We start from the raw sequence: 20,296 nt of genomic DNA on the forward strand, positions 1-20,296 counted from the left end.
AGCTTGTATAGGTTTACCAGGTAACCTCACTGAACTTTTTCAATACCTGAAATGGGTCTGCCATTACAGAATAAAAGACAGAAATTCCAACATTGTCTCATTTGTAGTCCCAAAAAGGTTTAAATCTGGACAGTCTCTTTTGCTAGAAACTTTCTCAACTCTGATTGGAAACTTGCGTCCAGATAACCGTTTTAAAAACCATTTCTGCCAAGGAACCAGGAATGAGAGTCTTAACAGATATTGTCTTCTTTAGCTCACTAAAAGCTGATTTTCCACCAACTTACCATCGGAAGTCTTGAGAACTACCGTCTTGCTGTATGGACCCACACCAATGGTGTTGTAGGCTTTCACTCTGGCATTGTAGGAGCTGTTAAAGTGCAGCCCGTCAACCGTGCACACCGTCTCCCTCCCAACATACACCTCCTGGAGGAGAAGATTAGAGCATTATTGCCAATTGCCAACTTCCCTTTTAATGAGAAATTATTAGGCCAACTTCTATGGAGCTAAATTGGGGCCAATAATATTCAAAAAAGAATAAAACAAAAAAAAAATATTGGTGTTTGACCAAAAAAAAAAGATTTAAAATGTCAGAAACTTTTTACTTTTCTAAATTAAACTTAATTATTTTCAGTTTCAAATGTTTTGTTTTTTAGCTTTCAAAACTCAAAATTTTAATTTCAAAACTTTTTTTTTCAACTTTCTTTTTTCGTTTTCGAATCTCAAAATTTTACTTTGAACCCTTTTTTTTATGAATTCAAACAATATTGGCCCCAATTTAGCTCAATAAACTTCCAGCAGAAAAATCTATTTTCTTGCTTCATTTCCGACCCATGTCCTCATAGCGTTTACAGATCTTTATGATGGTCAGACCTGATCCAGATGGTTAACAAAATGTAAGTCAACAATATCTAAAAGGAAACCCAGAAGGCCTGAAGTTCCCCCACTCTGCGCTAGACGGATGAAACCAAAGTAAAGAGGATGCACTACTACCAACCCTGTATTGTCCTCCATTGCCGTCGTCCAGTTCCAGGATGTATCCATCAATAGGGGTGCTAGTCGGCGCCGTAACCCTCCAAGCCAGTGTGGCACTATTGTTTCTGGTGCAGCATTTTTCCAGCTGAAGAAAGGGAGCTGGCGGCACCGAAGGTCCGGGCTCCACTGTGCAGAGAGACGTTTGACGGAAATGTTACAAAGCACAGGAGAATGGCGATGGAGGTAAAGAAGAGGAAGGGGCTAATGAAAGGAAGGACAAACATGGATGTCTTCATTTCCTTGGGGACTTTACAGTCCAAGGGAGATAAATAGAAGCTCTAATAACAATCTACTGGGAGATTAAAAAAAAGCATGAGTGAAAATAACTGCAGGTTCAATTCGAGGGCAACAGCTGGGAATTAGAGGAAGGCTTAAACATGACCACGTGAGGATGTGTGATGCTCTGCTGGGTGGAGGTGCAGAAGGTGTGTGGGGAGAGACGGATATGACCTTTGCCAACTGACTTTTAGCTGAAATCACTGAGCTCTCTGGGGGCCAGGTTCATTACAATTACTGTCAGTAGCAGCATATCTGTCTAACCCTGTTGGATGAGCAAACGTCTCCGATCAATAGACACATGAATACAGGGTACACACAAACACCTGGTTCATTTCTATGAGACACTTTTCTGATTCTTAGAAGAGAAACAAGGACGTTAAAATGAATTAAAACTTAGCCAAATTTTGCTTTGATATGCAACACTTTACAGAAGTCAAGTGTTTATGCAATGAATCAGTTGGCTATGACTTGAGTAAACTGTTGCATAACGTCACAAAACCATGTTTTTTGACCGGTAATCTAATTAACGGTCGAAGAATTACAGTAGGTCCAAGAGTGTATGTTATTTAGCTTCCGCCAGCAGTGGCTCTGATGTTTAACGCTGGATCACACTGGAGGCGGAGCAAAGTGCGGGTGGCATCCGCTCTGCAGTTCACACCAGATGCGCATTTTTCCGCGATGGTCGACAGGCGCTTCTGCTAGAGTTTTTTTTGGTTTTTGCCATCATGAGTAAGTTGATAACCTACAAATATTACCTCATGTTTCTGTTAAGAAGAAGCAAGTAGTTAGTGGGGCTACACTTCTTTGATTTATCTTGTTGTTGACCCTTACAAAAAATAAGTACATTTCAAGTATATGTTTAAAAGTATACTTAAAAATAGAAAAGTATATTTCCCCAAGTGTACCAAATACACTCAAAGAATTGTGTATTATATGATTATATGTATTGTATGAGTTATTGTATGAGTTACTCAAAGTATACTGGCAGTTTACTAACAAGTATACTTCTAAGGACTAAACTGGCCCACTTTTAGTTTATAAAAAGTATTCTTAAAAACATGAATAAAGTAACCTTTCTGGTATACTGTTAACTTATTGACAATACAATTTAGATTTACTTTAAGTTAATGAAAGTATACTTTCAAGTATATCTACTGTAGCTTTTAAGGTTTGCTTTAGTTTATAAGTAATAAACTAATACTGATTAGAACATAAAATCTGGTGGCCAATTCACGTCAAAGCAACTGTGGGAGTATTAATATAATAAAATTAAAGGTTTAAAAAGAACAAAATTAAGAATCGACTATTGCTTTTCTTTATTCACATTTCATAGCAATTTGTTTCTTTTATTATTTTTTAAGAAGTTACGTGCTTGTTGTTGGACCATAACACCACGACGTTTGCAGTAAATAATGTTTGAAGAAGAAACAAAAAAAAACCTAATCACCATATGTGACGTGTCATTTTTTCACAGTATTTCAGAAAACTTATTTAAAACATAAGATAAATATTACTGCTGTTGCCTTTTGGATAAACACAGTGTTTTGTTTTTACCACCAAAAGTTGCTAGCACAGAAATCTCAGATAGCTATCAAACTAAAAAGAAAAACTTTGACTTTCTACTGTGCCCATTGCAATACTACAGATGGAGAGAACTTCCAAAACCTTAATTGTGAAATGTAAACAGATCATTTTATAGGTATTACATTCAATCAAATGTAGTTCGAAATGCAAACTTTTAGGTAAAATGCTAACTTTAATTTCTTCCTGGTAGTTTTCCCAACCAGAGAGGCCAAGTGGGCCCCAAATGGTTTAAAAGTGGGCAGCAAATGTGTGTCCCTCCTGGGTTTGTTTCTGTGGTGGCCCCACCTGTGTTTGCCACATTGACTTAAGTAGAGACTCAGTGGGTTAGCTTGCTACGTTAGCCAGCCGCCTGGTGGAAAATGTAGCATGCTAGTGAGCTCTTCTGTTGCAAGCTAACAAGCTCCACTGTAGTATGTTAGCAAGCTCTGCTATCACTAGCTAGCGAGCTCCGTTGTATTAAGCTAGCAATAGCTGCTGAATTAGGCTAACAAGCTCTGCTGTATTGTGCTAGCAAGCTCTGCTGTACTGAGATGGCAAGCGCTGCTGTATTAAGCTAGCGAGCTCTGCTGTATTGAGCTAACGAGCTCTACTGTATTAAGCTAGCGAGCTCTATTGTATTGAGCTAGCGAGCTCTGCTGTATTGAGCTAGCGAGCTCTGCTGTATTGAGCTAACGAGCTCTACTGTATTGAGCTAACGAGCTCTACTGTATTGAGCTAGCGAGCTCTGCTGTATTGAGCTAACGAGCTCTATTGTATTGAGCTAGCGAGCTCCGCTGTAATTGTGGACAAACCCATTTGGGGCCCACAGTTTCTGCCCACTTTTAGGGCCCACCTTTGCTGTCTGGATTGTAGAAGACACACATTAAGTAAATAAATAAGTAAACAGCTAGAACAGAAATACTTGTCTTAGTATAAAGTTTGTCTAAAAGAATGCATGAAACATGGTGACCACAGAAGAGATGGAAACAAACACCTCAGGAAGGGAGAACTAGTCATTCTGCTGTGGGGTCATTGATAGAGGTAAATACAACGCATAACCATGCAGAGGAAACCACAGAGACTCTTAGAACAAAAGGACCAGTGAGTTTTTGGACTAGAATGACTGTGAGGGCTTTTAGGAGTGGGGGGGTGAGGAGGGAGGGGAGGAAGAAAACGCATTCAAGAAAGGGAATACCTCCTGGGCTCTCAGCCTCCATCTCAGCCTCACAACTGTCTGCCGCCTGCATTTGTTTCAATAACGGTTTCTCTTGCACATCTGAAAGCATGATTCAGGTTTGAAGGTTTTAATACACGTGGATGGAAAATGAGCGACTGACAAGGAGCTTCAGATTTCACACATAAACGACTTCCTGTGTCCAAAGTTTCACCAGTCAGCAGTACGATGATTTGGCCAACCTTCACCTACAGCCGTAAAGTCATGACGTCTACTGAAACATGCATTGAAGCTGCTTTGCTGTTCATCTTTGATGGATGCCAGAATTAAACATTTCTTCTCTCTTCTTTCCTCTTCATCTTCTTTTTCTTCCTGTACTCGTGAGCTTTAAACTTGCCATGTTTCCATCAAAACTTTCCATAAGCTTGATTCCCAAACTTCCCATTCCCAAGGGGATAATAATGAGTTCCTTTCTGGATTGATTTATTTGTTTTCATTTTATTCTCAACCACAAAATAAAATATTTAAATAAACACGACGAACAGTATGGTGGCAGAGAACCGCCAACACAGGAAAAAAAAAGTAATGGCAAATGAAAAAGAATAGGAAACAACAAAATATAAGACTTTAAAGACTATAATTGCATTACCACGTTTACATATTTTCATTGAAATTAGATGTAGCGTATTTTTCTAAGTGGGACTTTATGACTCTCTCGCTGGGTTTTGAGCAGCTCTTTTAAAGGTTACAGACGACAGACTAAAGCTAACCATTGGGTCCATTTGTGGACGAATCCATTTGATTGGAGCAGACTGCCCGCTGCACCACGTTGGTGTTCAGGATGCAAAACAGTAAATCAGCAGAGACGCCGTCAGCCTTTAAACTCTGTTACTTTGTTCTGTGGGATGTGAAAGGTGAGGAAATGAGTTTCATGTCACCAGCCCGGGAGAACAAAGGCTGGATGATCAAAGTCGAGTCTCCTCCTTACAAACCAGCCTGCAGCTCAGATGACAGAGAGCCTCACTGAAGTGCATGCTGACCTGACAGACGACCTGCAGGTGTTCTTGCCTCACAGCCGCATGGCCTCAGGACTGAAGAATTCTACTTCCTGTTATTTCAAACACACTTCATGTTTTCTTTTCTGTAATTAGCCCTGGTAACAGATTTAACACACGAATAAAGAGATCATTACACAGCTCTGCTGATTGCACATCTACAAGAACAACAACCACTTCCTGCTGCTGGAGCAGCATGAAATGCATGAAATATGCATTATGTTGATTACACATCAAAACAAACATGGATTCATGAGCGTAACACTGGGACGGCAGCAGAGGGAGTTTTTTTTTTTGGTTTTTCCTTTTAAATGTTGCATGAGACATGAAAAAACAAAGTAGCTGCTTGAATGTGAACGTCAGGACGCTTTCAGAGCTTACCTTTGCCGTGGCAGAAGTCCAGCTGCAGGATGGTTTGGAGGAGCGAGTCTGTGTTGAGGACAAGGTCAAAATCAGAGCTGACCTTGGGCTCCAGCGCCCCCTTGACCCACTGGTCCTGAGAGGACGTGACACGCTTGATAAGGGCATCAGAGATCTGTGGAGGAGACGAAACTTTGAAGCTATTTTTTTTTTAGAAAGAAACTTGTAAAAAATAATGAAATACCTATTAAGGAAATATTGTGGTCGTGACGGTTAAATTATTGATGATTCATAGTTTGATATAATACTGCAATGTCATCCTAGACCATAAAGTTGAATAAAGTTTTAACAGGGATGCATTGTACTTTATAAGAAAGTCTGTTAACCTTTAAACACTGGTTATGGAAGCCGAAACCAACCTGCCTTACTTTTTTTTTATGATTTTCTCATCATAACGAGATAATGAAGAACCTGTCTCCCTTTCCCGTATGGAGACGCAGAGACTTTACCTGATTTCAGTCTTTATTTTGTGATTAAAAACAAAAACATTCTAATAAAAACTCCCCAAACGTTGTTTTTTAGTCTAATTTTTATTTATTAGTGGATCTATGCTCCTAAAACGCCTTAATTGCGTCTCATGCACCAACCCCCTCTCTTTATTTCACTAAAGCCTCCAAACAAACAGGTTGATTGACAGAACTCAGAGCTGCAGAGCGTTTCTGTCTGGTGCATTCACTGAACTCTGGATATCTGCAGCAAAATGAAGCAGTTTATCAGAGAAAATGTCGAACCCCAAAACTGATCCATAAATTATTTATTGATTTATTAGTGTCAACATTTTTTGTATAAAAATGACAAAAACATTGTAGCGGACTGAGTTGGGCAGAGTGGCTGTTTGTGTCCGCTAATGTCCAGAGCTCAGTGAACACACCATTGTTGTCGGCATCGAGTCTGTAAATCAATCTGTTTGTTTGGAGGTTTTAGGGAAATAAAGGCAGGAGGGATAATGCATGAGATAGAATGAATGCGTTTGAGGAGCGTAGATCCACTAATAAACCAAACAAAGAAACTTAAAACAGATAATATCTCAGCATCTCAGAGTCGGAAAGGGAGAGAGGATGTTTCATTTTTCATTCTTGATTATCTCGTTATCATGAGAAAGCTAACTTTGTTTTCTCATTATGAGTTATTTCGTTTTCTTGAGAAAACGAACTACGTCTTCTCGTTATAAGGAGATATTATCTCGTTTTCTCAAGAAAATAACTTCATTTTCTCGTTATAATAAGATAATATCTCCTTATAACGAGAAAACAAAACAATAAAAAGTAGGACAGGCCGTTTTCGGCTTCCATAGCCGGTGACGCTTAAACACAAAATCTTTTCAACGGTTAACACGATGATTCCAGTAGATTCTGAAGGAGAAAAGCAGGGCGACCACATTAAAAAGCCAAAACATTCTGCCAAAATTACTGAAACAAATCAGGGAAATGTTCAACTGTTTTGGCAAGAATCGTTGGTTGCTGCGTTAGCTTTTGCCGAACATATTCCATAGATGTGTGCTCCTTCAAGTGGGATAAAGTGGGTCGTAAACCTGCAGAAAGCCACTGGGATCGTTCTCCTTAAGGACCTCTAAGCAGTACTCCATCATGCCGGTGGTCTGCCGCAGCTTCATGGTACAGTGTGTGATTTGGTCACGCACCACCTGTAGAAGACACAAACCGCATGTGGAGGTTGTTGACAGATGTTGAACACACTCCATAAATTGAATGATATAAATTGAATGCCGTCTAGTTCCATCACCTCCTCTTGTTCAGTCCTGGATCATTAGGACATCTCTCACCCATTATAGAGCTACACAACCCAGGAGATTTTTTTTTATATATTAAGTACAAACAGCTAACTAAAAATGCTGCATTACCTGTGATAATGCTAGTGTGAATGCTTTTTGCTTACTGTAAAATTTGCTTAAAAATTGCAAAATAAAAAAATTGCTAAAAGACTTGAAATTTTGCTTAAGAATTATGAAAGACTGCTGAAGTTGGTCTAGATTTCGGAAATATTAGCCCAAAAAAACCTTAGCAGATGCCAAATTAGCCTAAAAAGCGTGTGCATTGCTAAAATACTAGCTCAAGTCCAAAATAGCCTAAAAATTCTCTGTAAAATTAGTCAAAAACATTAGCCGGTTGCTAAAATATTTGTTAAATTCAAAAGTAACCTAACAAACCTCAGTAGATAACAAATTAGCCAAAAAGGTTAGCTTGTTCCTAGCTAAACTCAAAAGTAGCCCATCAACCTTAGTAAATTACCCCAAAGTTATACCGATATATAAAGGTGGGGATAAGCAAAGACTGACAAATTATAGACCAATCTCCCTGCTTCCCCAATTCTCAAAAATATTAGAAAAATTGTTTTATGTTAGAGTGGACTCTTTCATTAATAAACACAATATTTTACATGACCATCAATATGGCTTTAGGAAGAAACGAACATCTTCACTTGCCCTTACAAACTTTGTTGAAAATATATCATCTGCAATTGAAAAAAAGCAATATGCAGTGGGAATCTTTCTAGATCTAAAAAAAGCTTTTGATACAGTTGATCATGACATATTAATAAATAAACTGCACATGTATGGTGTGAGAGGACTGGCCCTAACTTGGCTTCGTAGTTATTTGCACAACAGAGACCAGTATGTCGAAATAAATCAAGTAAAATCAAAAACATTGTCAGTAAAAGTTGGTGTTCCTCAAGGTTCAGTTTTGGGTCCACTATTATTCATACTGTATATCAATGATATTTGTGAAATCTCAAACCTGTTGGAAACCATCTTATTTGCAGATGATACAAACTTGTTCTGCTGTGGAGACAACTTGGAAGAGCTATTGGAGGCAGCTGGAAGAGAACTCAATAAATTTAAGAGTTGGTTTGATCTAAATAAGTTAACACTAAACCTAAATAAAACCAAGTTCATAATATTCGGTAACAGAAAAGCCAATACTGATAGGAAACTTATGATTGATAATGTTGGAATTGAAAGGGTGTCCGAAATCAAATTTTTAGGGGTAATAATTGATGAAAAATTAAGCTGGAAGAAACACATAAACTATATTAATAACAAAATATCTAAATCTATATCTATACTATATAAAATAAAACATTTTTTAAACCAGTCATCATTAAAAACTTTGTACTCCTCATTTATTCTTCCCTACATGACTTATTGTGTGGAGGTGTGGGGAAGCACATACAAAACATCTTTAAATTCAGTCTCTCTTCTTCAAAAAAAGCTATAAGAATAATCACCAACTCTCCTTCCACTGAACCAACAAATCCACTTTTTATCAAATTAAAACTGTTAAAATTTTTTGACTTGATTGATTTCAAAATAATCCAATTCATGTTCAAAGTAAAAAACAAACAATTCCCAGAAAGTATCCAAAAGCTCTTCCAGTTAAGAGAAAATAAATATACGCTAAGAGGTTCAAACATCTACGTCAAACCACCTGTTAGAACAAACATTAAACTCCACTGCATCTCCACAAGGGGGGTGCAGTTATGGAATAATTCTAGGGAAGATATAAAAAGTTGTCAAACCTTACATAAATTAAAAATATTAATCAAATGTAATAAAACTAATAAATATGAAGACATTGGTAAAGATACAGTATGATGAATGCTGTATGAATATTTGTAAATATAAATGTTGTGATTGTTTTTCGCTGTTCTTTTCACTAATGAAATGTATTCTCTTTTTTTTGTTCATGTAGCTCAATATAGTCAATGAGAAATTGTATATTTAATTTGGGCTGAAAAAAAGATCAAAGGGGCTTGGAGTTGATAAGCTATTAGCTTCATCCAAAGCCCTTTTTCGAACTATGAACACCTGTTGTTGCATACAAGATTAATTGTGGGAAAAAAATGCTTTGTTTTGCTCTGTTTCTTGTTTGTATGCTTTTGCTCTTTTCATTTTTTTTCTGTTTTATGGTTTTTCTTGAAAAAAAAAAAAAGTTAGCCTCTTAGCTAAACTCAAAAGTATCCCAACAACCTTAGTAGATAACAAATAAGCCAAAAAGGTTAGACTGTTCGCAGCTAAACTCAAAAGTAGTCCAACAACCTTAGTAGATAACTAATTAGCCAAAAATCGTCGGCTGAAATATTAGATGAGATTAGCATATAAAACCTCAGTAGATGCCAAATTACCAAATCAAGCTAGCATAATGCTAACATAACAGCTAATTGCCAAATTATTTGAAAATTAATGTTAACAATGATTTCAAAGTTTTTGAAGAATTTGAAACATTTCTCATTCACTTCCGATGGTTCATAATTTGCTCAGGAAGGGGAGGGGTCTGTATTCCTCAATTAACAGTCAGATGACGTCTAATGTCTTGACTCTGAGCAGTCAATTTGGATTCGTATGGGTTTCACAATCAAATGGTCCAAACTAATAGACTGCTCTGGTGGTTCCGATTAAAAAAAATAGCTTTTTAGAGCACAAAGATGAAGGAAACATAGACAGAATTAATTTGACAAAAAATGTTTTTTTTTTTTTTTTAATTTCAGTGTAGACACATTTCCCTGGCAGCAGAGGTTTTAATCAATTCGGGAGATAATTAAACACAGTTTTTGGTGATTACCATCCTTTTCTGATTAGATTATAATCAAATACTCACCTGACAAGTGCTGTCTAAACTAAAACTGAAGAGCATGAAGCAGACTCTGAATCCCTGTCCAACCATGAAACGACCATGGAGGAAAATAATTGAAAACACTTTGATTATCTGCTGAGAGGAAATTTCTCGCAGATCACATTATACCATCAACCCCACCCCCACCATCTCATTTCCCTGTGTAAACAGCATGACATTTGAAGAGAAGCTGCTGAGTAAATTTAGTGAATACTTTACAGACACCATTCAAACTTTAAAATGTTTGCTAATGGGTTTAATAGGGGGAATCTGGAATTTCACTTTTAATGCAGCAACATGCTGGCTGTTTTTGGCTTATTTAGACATTTCTTCAGTTTTTTAGGCTAATTTTGAGTTTAGAAAATATTTCAGCATCATGCTAGCTGTTTTGGCAAAATTAAACATTTTCTAGTTTTTAGGCTAATTTGGTCTGTAGCTAATATTTTATGCTGGCTGTTTTGTCAAGTTGAGTTTTTTAAGTTTTTTAAGTTCTTTAGGCAAGTTTGGAGTTTAGTTAATATTTTAGCATTATGCTAGCTGTTTTGGCAAAATTTGACTTTTTAAAGATCTTTAGGCAAATTCAGAGTTTAGTTAATATCTTAGCGTTATGCTAGCTGTTTTGGCAAAATTAAACATGTTCTAGTTTTTAGGCTTATTTGGAGTTTAGCTAATATATTAGCATTATGCTAGCTGGGTTTTTTTTTTTCAAAATTCGAGGTTCTTATAATCTTTGGGCAAATTTTGAGTTTAGTAAATATTTTAGCATTAAACTATCTGTTTTGGCAAATTAAACATTTTCCAGTTTTTAAGTTAATTTGGAGTTCAGCTAATATCTTCGCATTATGCTAGCTGTATTGGCAAAATTAAACATTTTCTAGTTTTAAGCTAATTTCGAGTGTATCTAATATTTTTGATTATGCTGGCTGTTTTGGCAAGATTTGATTGTTTTAAGATCTTTAGGCAAATTTTTAGTTCAGCTAATATCTTGGAATTATCCTAACTTTTTTGTCAAAATTAGACTTTTTTCCAGTTTTTTTGGCTAATTATAGCTAATATTTTGGCAAGCTTTCAGATTCAGCGTTTTCAGCTATCAGCTCTGGCTTCTTCAGCAGCCACATTCAGCTTACAGAATTCATACAGGCAGTATCACAGGTAATGCTTTATATCTTGTTTTAATCTGTTTTTTTCTGACAGCTCTTTTATGGACACTGAAAAACTTGCTCCACAGAGCTGTGAAAATGATTGGGAATATGAACAGACTGGTGTGACACCCCCTTACCTAACAGCATCGATCTTTATGAAACCCTACTCCAGATTCCTCATTGTTTCGTCATAAATAATGAAAAGTACAAATAAACAGAATGTTAAACTTCACAAAGACTTGAATAAATGTTTGCTTTCCTCTTACTATTTCCTATTAGCTTTTCCTACTATTCCTTTTCACTTTTGTCACTTTTAGTTTACACAGGTTTATCTATTTTATCCGTATTGTGCCTCCTGATTTCCTATGTTAGAAATGAAGGATTTTTTTTCACCGCTGATCCAAAGATAAAAAAAAGCCTTCTGTTAAACTTTCAAAACACTACATTTCTGCTAGAAACTACATAAATAAGCTAAAAAGAAAAAAAAACAATTCCTCTTCATTCTCAAGCCAAATTAGAAAAATTTTGGATAGGAATTTTGTGTTAAATAAAATAAACACTTTCCTTTTTTTTTTTACTTTTTAGTCACCAATACAAATGTAACAAAGTTAACCTTGTTAGCTTATGGTTAAGCATTCGGTGTGGACAGAGATTTGACAATCATACCTTCAGTTTGTACTCCTTCTCCTTTGTGACTTTGGTGAGAAGTTTAGCTTTCTGTCTGGTCAGTGCCTCAATCAGCGAGTCACACTGTGCCACAAAGCAAGCTTCAAACTCCACTCCATTCTCCTACGAAGAAAAAAACAACACAGGTGTTTTTGTTCATGTGTAATAGTGGGGCAGATAATAGAACTCATCCTGCAAATTGTGATACAAACACCAGATTAGATACGATAATTCTGTAGGGAAAACTGGTCAAATTTGCTCAATTTGATAGTTGAAAATACAAGCTGGCGGCCATCTTGTATGCCAAACTGGCCTTTCAAGTCTATCTTTTTCATTGAAATACACATACTTGGGCTGCACGGTGGCGCAAGTGGTTAGCGCTCTCGCCTCACAGCGAGAAGGCCCCGGTTCGAATCCCGGCTGGGACCTTTCTGTGTGGAGTTTGCATGTTCTCCCCGTGCATGCGTGGGTTTTCACCGGGGACTCCGGCTTCCTCCCACCGTCCAAAAACATGCTTCATAGGTTAATTGGTGACTCTAAATTGCCCCTAGGTGTGAATGTGAGAGTGAATGGGTGTGATTGAGGCCTTGTGACAGACTGGAGACCTGTCCAGGGTGTACCCCGCCTTCGCCCATCAGTAGCCGGGATAGGCTCCGGCACCCCCGCGACCCCGACAGGGAAGAAGCGGTCAAGAAGATGGATGGATACACATACTTGTGTCAGGAGCCAGAGTTCTATCTCCCTCTCTGGTAACAGGCGGGAGCTGTCTCCAGAGTATTGAACATACTACATCTCCCAGTTGCCCCAGCGCACACTCCCAGATGCCACTCAGCTGACCCTGCTTTATCTCTTTGCCTGCTGCCTGCCCTGACCCTCACCTGGACTCTGACATCTCTACTCTCTTCTTGGATGCTCATGATTGACCTCTGCCTGTCTGACCCAGATTTACCTTTGTGGACTTTCAGCTGGTCTCAGTTCCTGTCTGAATTAATAAATCTGCTGCACGTGGAACCAGCTGTCTGCCTGTTTGTGGCAACTGGGCTGATTTGAGAGAGCATGATTTTTTTTGGGATCCTGATAGTATTTTTTTGTAGTTTTGTAAATTTAATGTACTTTTTTTAAAATCATTTTTGCCATTTTAGTTGTTGTTTTAAGCATCTGAATTGCCCATGTAACATAAACATAAAGGCAAATTGTTTGTGCTGGACAATAGTAACCGACTGGGGTAGCTACTTATACTTTTTAGATCTAATTTCTTTACTCACCGACGCAGCATTTAGGTTTATTTTGAGATCGAGGTAATAAAGGATGATCCTTCAGTAGATTTTTAGGCAGAGAGTAACACATTCATGTCCACTTTGAAACGAGGTGTTAGACTGTGAGGTTTGTAGTCTTTCCTCGTCCCCTCAGGGAAACAGCAAATCTTTCCTCGACTCTGCTCTCATTTTTTTTCTCTTTATCCATCAATCTCCCCAGCTGTCAGACGGAGTAAGGCTCCATTTTTGTTTAAGAGCTTTTATCCCTCAACAGTCTGCACGTGCTGCTGAAAGATAAATCAATGCATGTTCTTCCAAACAGACTTTAATCTGCACTTTAGCAAAGACTACAGGGAAAAAAATACACACAAGGGCTTCAGAATATGGAGTTTTTACTGACTTATTTCCCTGATCCCAAATGTAGAGCCCACATTTGCTCTCTTTGGTTTGTTTTTTCTTCAATCCTAACACCCTTTTACATTGATTTATACATAATTTTTTTTTATAAAAGCTTAGTTTTATTTTGTATAGGCTGGTGGTGAGTAGATTTCACACCTGTATCTGCTGAAGCATGTTCTTGAGCTGAACCAGGAACTCCTTAGCGTCTTTAGCTTTGTCGGAGACGCCGTTCAGAGCCTGGGAAAGCTGGCACTGCACAAACACAAAGAGAAACAAAATTCCAATGAAATTTGTGATTTACATTCTGATTAATGAGAAGATCCGCAAGAGATCAGTCACCACAACATGATCTTTAGAGTGACCGTGTTTACTTGGTTTTGCTCTCTCAAACTGAGAGATTAAAACTAATGCATCCAGCAAAACCACTGAGACACGGAAGCTTTCCTAAAGAGGATGCTTATGCAACTGGACCGTTCTCCATGCTCCGATTGCTTCTCATCCTGCCTGAAGCAACCTAGATGGGAAACAACTCTGACAGCCAAAATTCTGGATTGTTAGATAAAAAAGGTCATTTTTTGCCATCTCTATCAGATCCCTAGTGAGAATAAAAAGAGAAACAAATTAATTAAGACAGGATTTGACATTTTATTTTGAAAACCACAAAAACTGATACATAATAGGTAAATACAACAGAACAGATGAGCTTTGATGTAAAAATCCAAACAATAAGAAAAGGTGTCTAAAAATGATGGAAGCAGTAATTGGACTTCATGATATCTAGATCTTGCAGCTACTATCCCAGATAAAATATTCATGGCACCACTTATCTGAGCTGCATAGCTCATAAATATCCCTCAGCTTTACGCATTTCTCCCCTGCTGTTGCTGCTTTCCTGCTTTCTTTAGGACCTAAAGGTCCTTCAAATAGCTCGTAAATGAATATACTGAGATCGTCCTTTCTTAAATTATAGTTAACTAGATGTATACCATAGCCTGTGATAATGCAAGTGTGAATGCTGTTAGCTGAATGTCGCTAAAAATGCAAGGGTCATTAGCTGGAAATGCGGAAGCTGAAAGCTTGCTAGAATATTAGCTAAATGCCAAATTAGCAAAAAAAAATGAAAACAAGCCTAAATTAGTAAAAAAAAAAAAAAAACAGCAAAATAGTGCCCTGGAATTTAAAGGCAATCCGGACATGATGCTCACTACTTTTCTTTTGGTTTTCTAATTGCCGGATATGATTTGACTGATTTCACAAAGTGAAAATCGAATCAATACGACCATTTCACGTTTATTATGGCTCCACTGTGTTCTGATGGTGAAAATGTGGATAGTTTATTCAAAAGTAACATTAAAACACGTTTTTTTTGTTCAGAATTGTTCGACCGCATTGTATTGTGACCTATATTCGCAAATATTGTGAGCATGGATGTACGCTAGTTTTGTGCAAAAACTTCAGGGAAATTTCTAGCGCACTCGATTTTGGAATTAATAGATTCGGACAGCACCAGAAAATGGCAAAAGCACCATATAGTGCACTAGATGATGAATAGGGGGGGAATTCGGACATTGCATAAATTTGACAAAAACAGCAAGCATAATGCTAAAATGTTGGTTAAACTCCAAATATGTAAAAAAAAAAAACTGGAAAAATGTCTAAATTAGCCAAAAACAGCTAGCATGATGCTAAAAATGTTAGCTAAACTTCAAATTACTCCAATACAGGTAGCATAATGCTAAAAATGTTAGCTAAACTTCAAGTTTCCAAAAAACAGCCAGCATAATGCTAAAATCTTAGTTAGACTCCAAATTAGCAAAAAAAAAATAAAAATAAAAAAATGTCTAAATTAGCCAATACTTAAATGTTAGCTAAACTCCAACTTAGCCAAAAAACATGAAACATGTCTAAATTAGTCAAGAACAGCTAGCATAATGCTAAAGATGTTAGCTAAACTTCAAATTACCCCAAAACAGCTAGCATAATGCTAAAATGTTAGCTAAGCTCCAAATTAACCAAAAAATGGAAACATGTCAAAATTTGCTAAAAACAGATAGAATATTATGTTAGATATACTCAAAATTAACCAAAAAAAATCAGAAATATGCCTTAATTAGCTGAAATTAGTTAGCATAGTGCTATAAATGTTAGTAAAACTTCAATTTACCCCAAAACAGCCAGCATAATGCTAAAATGTTAGTTAAACTCAGAATTAGCCAAAAAAAAAACAAACAAAAAAAACGGAAATATGTCTAAATTAGCCAAAAAACAGCTAGCATAATATGTTAGCTAAACTCCAACTTAGCCAAAAAACATGAAACATGTCTAAATTAGCCAAAAACAGCTAGCATAATGCTAAAAATGTTAGCTAGACTTTGAATTACTCAAAAACAGCTAGCGCTTAAATGTTTTTAAAAGCAGCCATTTTGCTTGAATACTCACTCAGATGAAAAATTTGTTTTTATCATGTTCTTGTCACGTGCCATATGTGTCAACACATATAAAGAAAATTTACCTAAAATATAATTTCTTTGAATATTTATCAGTCCAATCAATAAAATAATTGGGTTTACTTGACGTACCATAAAAAAATTATTTTCCTAAAATCTTCAGAAAAAATAATAGAAAATTTTATTTGAATGATGCCCAGTGTTTTTTTTATTAATCTTTTAATTCACTTCAACGGATTTTGACAAAATTTGACACTTTAAAAGCATGATAAGTCAATAAGATTCAAAGTTAGATTGGTTTTAACGAAATATATATATTTTAAAAAAAGGAATTGAGTGTAAGAAGGAAGTATTCTTTGCATATGCAGGCTCATCCATCACTACTTAATTAGAAAAGACAGGACAAAGGAGGCAGACTGAAACACAAGCTGTGATGAGTCTGCTCCTTTGGTGCCACACCCACCTGCCTTTTCTTCCCTGGAGCGAGATGTCATAGAATGTGATCGAAAAAGGACATGTGGGTTCCTTGAAACTACAAATAAGTTCTGCTTTTTCAACAACCCGTAATTTTTTTTTTCTGTAAAATATTTGGATTGAATGGCTCACTTCTGACAGGAAATCTGCCTCTGCACCCACAGCCACACCACCCCCACACCACACATGGTGATCTCACCCCGTCCAGCCCCTCTGTGGTCCATGTGCTGCATCAGGTCAAAAGGGACGGACGCCATAATTCACAAGCCGACCCCACTTCTCTCTGCTCCTGGAAGAGGCCATCTGGCTCAGCAAGCTGTCCGGCTTGTGTTTGTGAACATGTGTGTGTGTGAAGATGCTAACGAGGGGGATGACGGATGTCCAGAGTGAGGGCCCGTCTGCTGTATCCCTTCCTCTCTTTTGCATCCATCCTGATTCTTGGTTTTGTTTCGCTGCAGATTTAGGTCAAAGTTCTGATTTGCTTCCATCAACCAGCATCCCTTCGACTCCCCGGATCCAATTCCGAGCGCAAGTTTTATGCATTCATTGATTTTCCTCGCCTGTTACTTTTTAGTCACCATAAAAACGCTGATTGAATGGTCGCGTTCGCTGTGGGGGTCCAGGCGGACACAAAGAACATGAGGATGACAGGAGACTGGTTTAGGGGTCTGACACTCCAACCCTCTCCTTATTACCCAGAACCAGTTTAACACAGCTGCTTTCCATATGGAGCTAAATCAGGGCCAATATTATTTGAAACCCAAATAGACAAATTTTCACGAAAGATTAGTTCATCCATAGATTTCTCACATTTTTAAACAAGAACCAAGGGTTACTGCTGTGACAGCTTGTTGGTTTGGTAATTTGAGGAGATTTCTTTATTGTCTGCGACAAAGAAGGTCTGTTTGATATTTTCAATAGTTTATTAATGTAATATATACTTGTAAAAACAAAAAAAAAGGAGAGGAAGAGCAAAAAATTAAACATCAAGTACAATCAAAATAATAATGTTGCTAAAAGTCAGCAAAAGAAAAAGTAACTAAACATGAAGAAAATGCTGTTTACAGCTCACATTTCCTGCATGAGAAACGGGAGATGACTCCATAGTTGTTTTATCATTTTATTCAAGCATAAGGACGTTTCAATACCTGTATTTAATAAAACAAGATGGCGCTTTGAACGGGCTAGAACAGGGCTTTTGACGTTTGTACGTGATAAAACTCTGCTTTTTACACCCGTCTCGAGAAAATTTCAGACTATGATAGTACAGACAATACAGCCATTTTCTGACAGTAATTATCACAGTTCTCAGAGTCAGTGAATGCACTGAAGCCATCTTTATTGATTTTGATTGGTCCTTTGTGTTTCCAACACGCCACAGGGGGACCAAAAGTTTTGAAACTAAAATTTTCAGATTCGAAAACAAAAAAAAAGAGTTGAGTAAAAACAAAAAATGATTTGAAACTGAAATTTTTAGTTTTGAAACCAATAGAACAGAACATATGAATCTGAATAGTTTCAGAATAGCTAAAAGTTTAGGACATTTAAACTTTTTTTTTTTTTTTTTGCCAAACACCAATATTTTTGTCAATTTTTTTAAATTTGTTTTTCTTATAAAATTGGCCTTGATTTAACCCCACACTTTCTTTTTAGAACAAAAAAAGTCAGAACCAAACTTACGATCTCCAAAGCTGACAATGTGTCATTTTTGAGAGATCGTTTTATCACGAAAAGCTGCAACAGAGAGAAGACAAAAACTCGTTGACTGGCCCATGTGTGTACCGCGGACCACCCCACCCTCTGCGCCCGCGCACCTCACGCTAGCATAACTTAAATCAACTGTCCGTTCACATCGAATGGAGTTTGTGTCAAATTCATGCAAATCGTCTTTGTTTTAACAAACCCTTAAGTGAGTTTGCGGTTATATTAAAGTCTGTTCACCTGAAGCTGCCGCCGCGTGTGGGAGGAGCTTCAGTCAAAAACTTTTCTCTACTTCATACTGAAGGACGCGGATCAATAAATGTCAGGTTTATTTAATTTGAAGAGCTGAATAAAAGCATCAGTTCACGTTTCCATTTCTGAATTCAAATAATTTCCCAATGAGGAGCAGCAGCTGTACCGCACAGAAGAAAACCGTTCCATAACAGGCTCGCCGGTGCCGTCAGGGGACGATTGTACGGCAAGCCATAGAGATCAAAAATCACTAGGAAAAGAAGGCACGGGAGTGTCACGTTTTACGGAGAATTACAATTTTAGATATTCAAATGTTCCCATAGCTAGTTTCAATAAAACAGTTAATACAAAAAAATAATAATAATTTTAACTGTTTTATTCATTATCTAATTTGGACATTAGGGGGGTGGGATGAGAACATTTGTATTTTAGGGGAACTCCAGATTGATTTGTTACTTTTCACACTATTTTTAAGCATTCTTTTCTCTCAGTTTTTGTAGATTTGGTCTAAAAACATATAAATGTAATCAGAAACTACATGTTTTAGCACTTTGCTTGTGTTCAAAGTTTAAAGATGTTTTGTTTAACAAATAGGCCTCAATGACCATATGTTTTGATGATATAAATATTGTGTGTGAAGTACTTTATATGCTTACTGAATATATAATTTGAAGCATTTCCCAAAATATATTTAGATGTTATCTTGTTGTTTGTTGCTGTTTTTTCATTTATTTATTTCTTTTTTTACTTTTTCCTGATCAGCAAAAAGTTCCTAACAGTGACCCTAAGACCGTGGCACGATCCGAACCGTGAGTTTTGTGATCCGTTACACCCCTACTTTTAATACATTTGAAATTAAAATTTGAATAAATATAAATATTTGTTAAAAATGTGTTTACTTCTTTCAACTAAAATTAATATAATTCCGTTTTTGTCAATTTGAATTGATTTTAAAGAAATCGTGAAAAAAATTGAAATCGTGAAATAAAATTTAAAAAATCGTGATTTTCTCTTTTTGCCATATCGCTGTGACGTCTGTGACGAAGGCACGGAGGCGTTTGGATCCATGTGCTAGCAGGTAAGGTTTATTAACATCCACAGCAGGAAAGGGCACAATACAGAGACGTAGTAAGAGCCAGGCAGAGGTCAGACCAGGAGCAAGGGAACATCCGAGAGAGCAAAAGAGTAGTCAGAGTCCAGGCGAGGGTCAGGGGCAGGCGGCAGGCAATCAGAGGGTCAGAGACAGAAGAAATAAGTCAAAGATAAACGCTCGATACTGCAGGCAGGGTGGCACAAACAAATACTTCGCGACGACAAGGAGTGAGAGGAGCAGTTAAGTAGAAGGTGGCTGATGGACAACAGCTGGTGAACAGCAGTCAATATTCTGGAGAGTGCTCCCTCTGATGGTCGGAGGTGGAGCTGGGAGTTGGAGTCCTGACAGAGCCCCCCCCCTGAGAGCGGCTCCGGAAGCGAGGAGGCCGCCGACGACGGGGGCAACCCCGGGGACGGGGAGCAGGCCGATCCGGATGAGCGTGGTGAAAGTCATTGATGAGGGAGGGGTCAAGGATGTCGTGGGAGGCAACCCAGGAACGTTCCTCCGGGCCGTACCCCTCCCAGTCCACCAGGTACTGCAAACAGCCACCCCGCCGTTGGGAATCCAAGAGCCTGTCGACGCGGTAGACCTCCTCGCCATCCACTACGAGGGGGTCTCCGCGGTGTGGCCAGAGTCAGGGGGTGGAGTCCCGTCCGACGGGCCGACAGCAGGTTTGAGTAGGGAGACGTGGAAGGTCGGAGAGATCCGGTAGGCA

General features: G+C 37.8%; 1 protein-coding gene across 2 annotated transcripts in view; it reads right to left on the reverse strand.

The window, feature by feature from the left end:
* LOC112157696 (E3 ubiquitin-protein ligase TRIM9) overlaps positions 1-20,296 on the reverse strand; it is a 45,848-nt gene that overhangs the window by 6,896 nt on the left and 18,656 nt on the right. Inside the window, exons 2-8 of one of the 2 annotated variants that reach the window (XM_024290591.2) lie at positions 13,771-13,866; positions 11,960-12,082; positions 7,055-7,165; positions 5,485-5,638; positions 4,070-4,150; positions 995-1,158; positions 285-423 (exon numbers count right to left, since the gene is read on the reverse strand). In XM_024290591.2, the coding sequence (XP_024146359.1) occupies positions 285-423; positions 995-1,158; positions 4,070-4,150; positions 5,485-5,638; positions 7,055-7,165; positions 11,960-12,082; positions 13,771-13,866 (868 nt within the window). The remainder of the gene's footprint in view (positions 1-284; positions 424-994; positions 1,159-4,069; positions 4,151-5,484; positions 5,639-7,054; positions 7,166-11,959; positions 12,083-13,770; positions 13,867-20,296) is intronic. The other variant, XM_024290593.2, reaches the window with a different exon arrangement.

Source organism: Oryzias melastigma, linkage group LG24, assembly GCF_002922805.2.
Source record: "Oryzias melastigma strain HK-1 linkage group LG24, ASM292280v2, whole genome shotgun sequence".
NCBI lineage: Eukaryota > Metazoa > Chordata > Actinopteri > Beloniformes > Adrianichthyidae > Oryzias > Oryzias melastigma.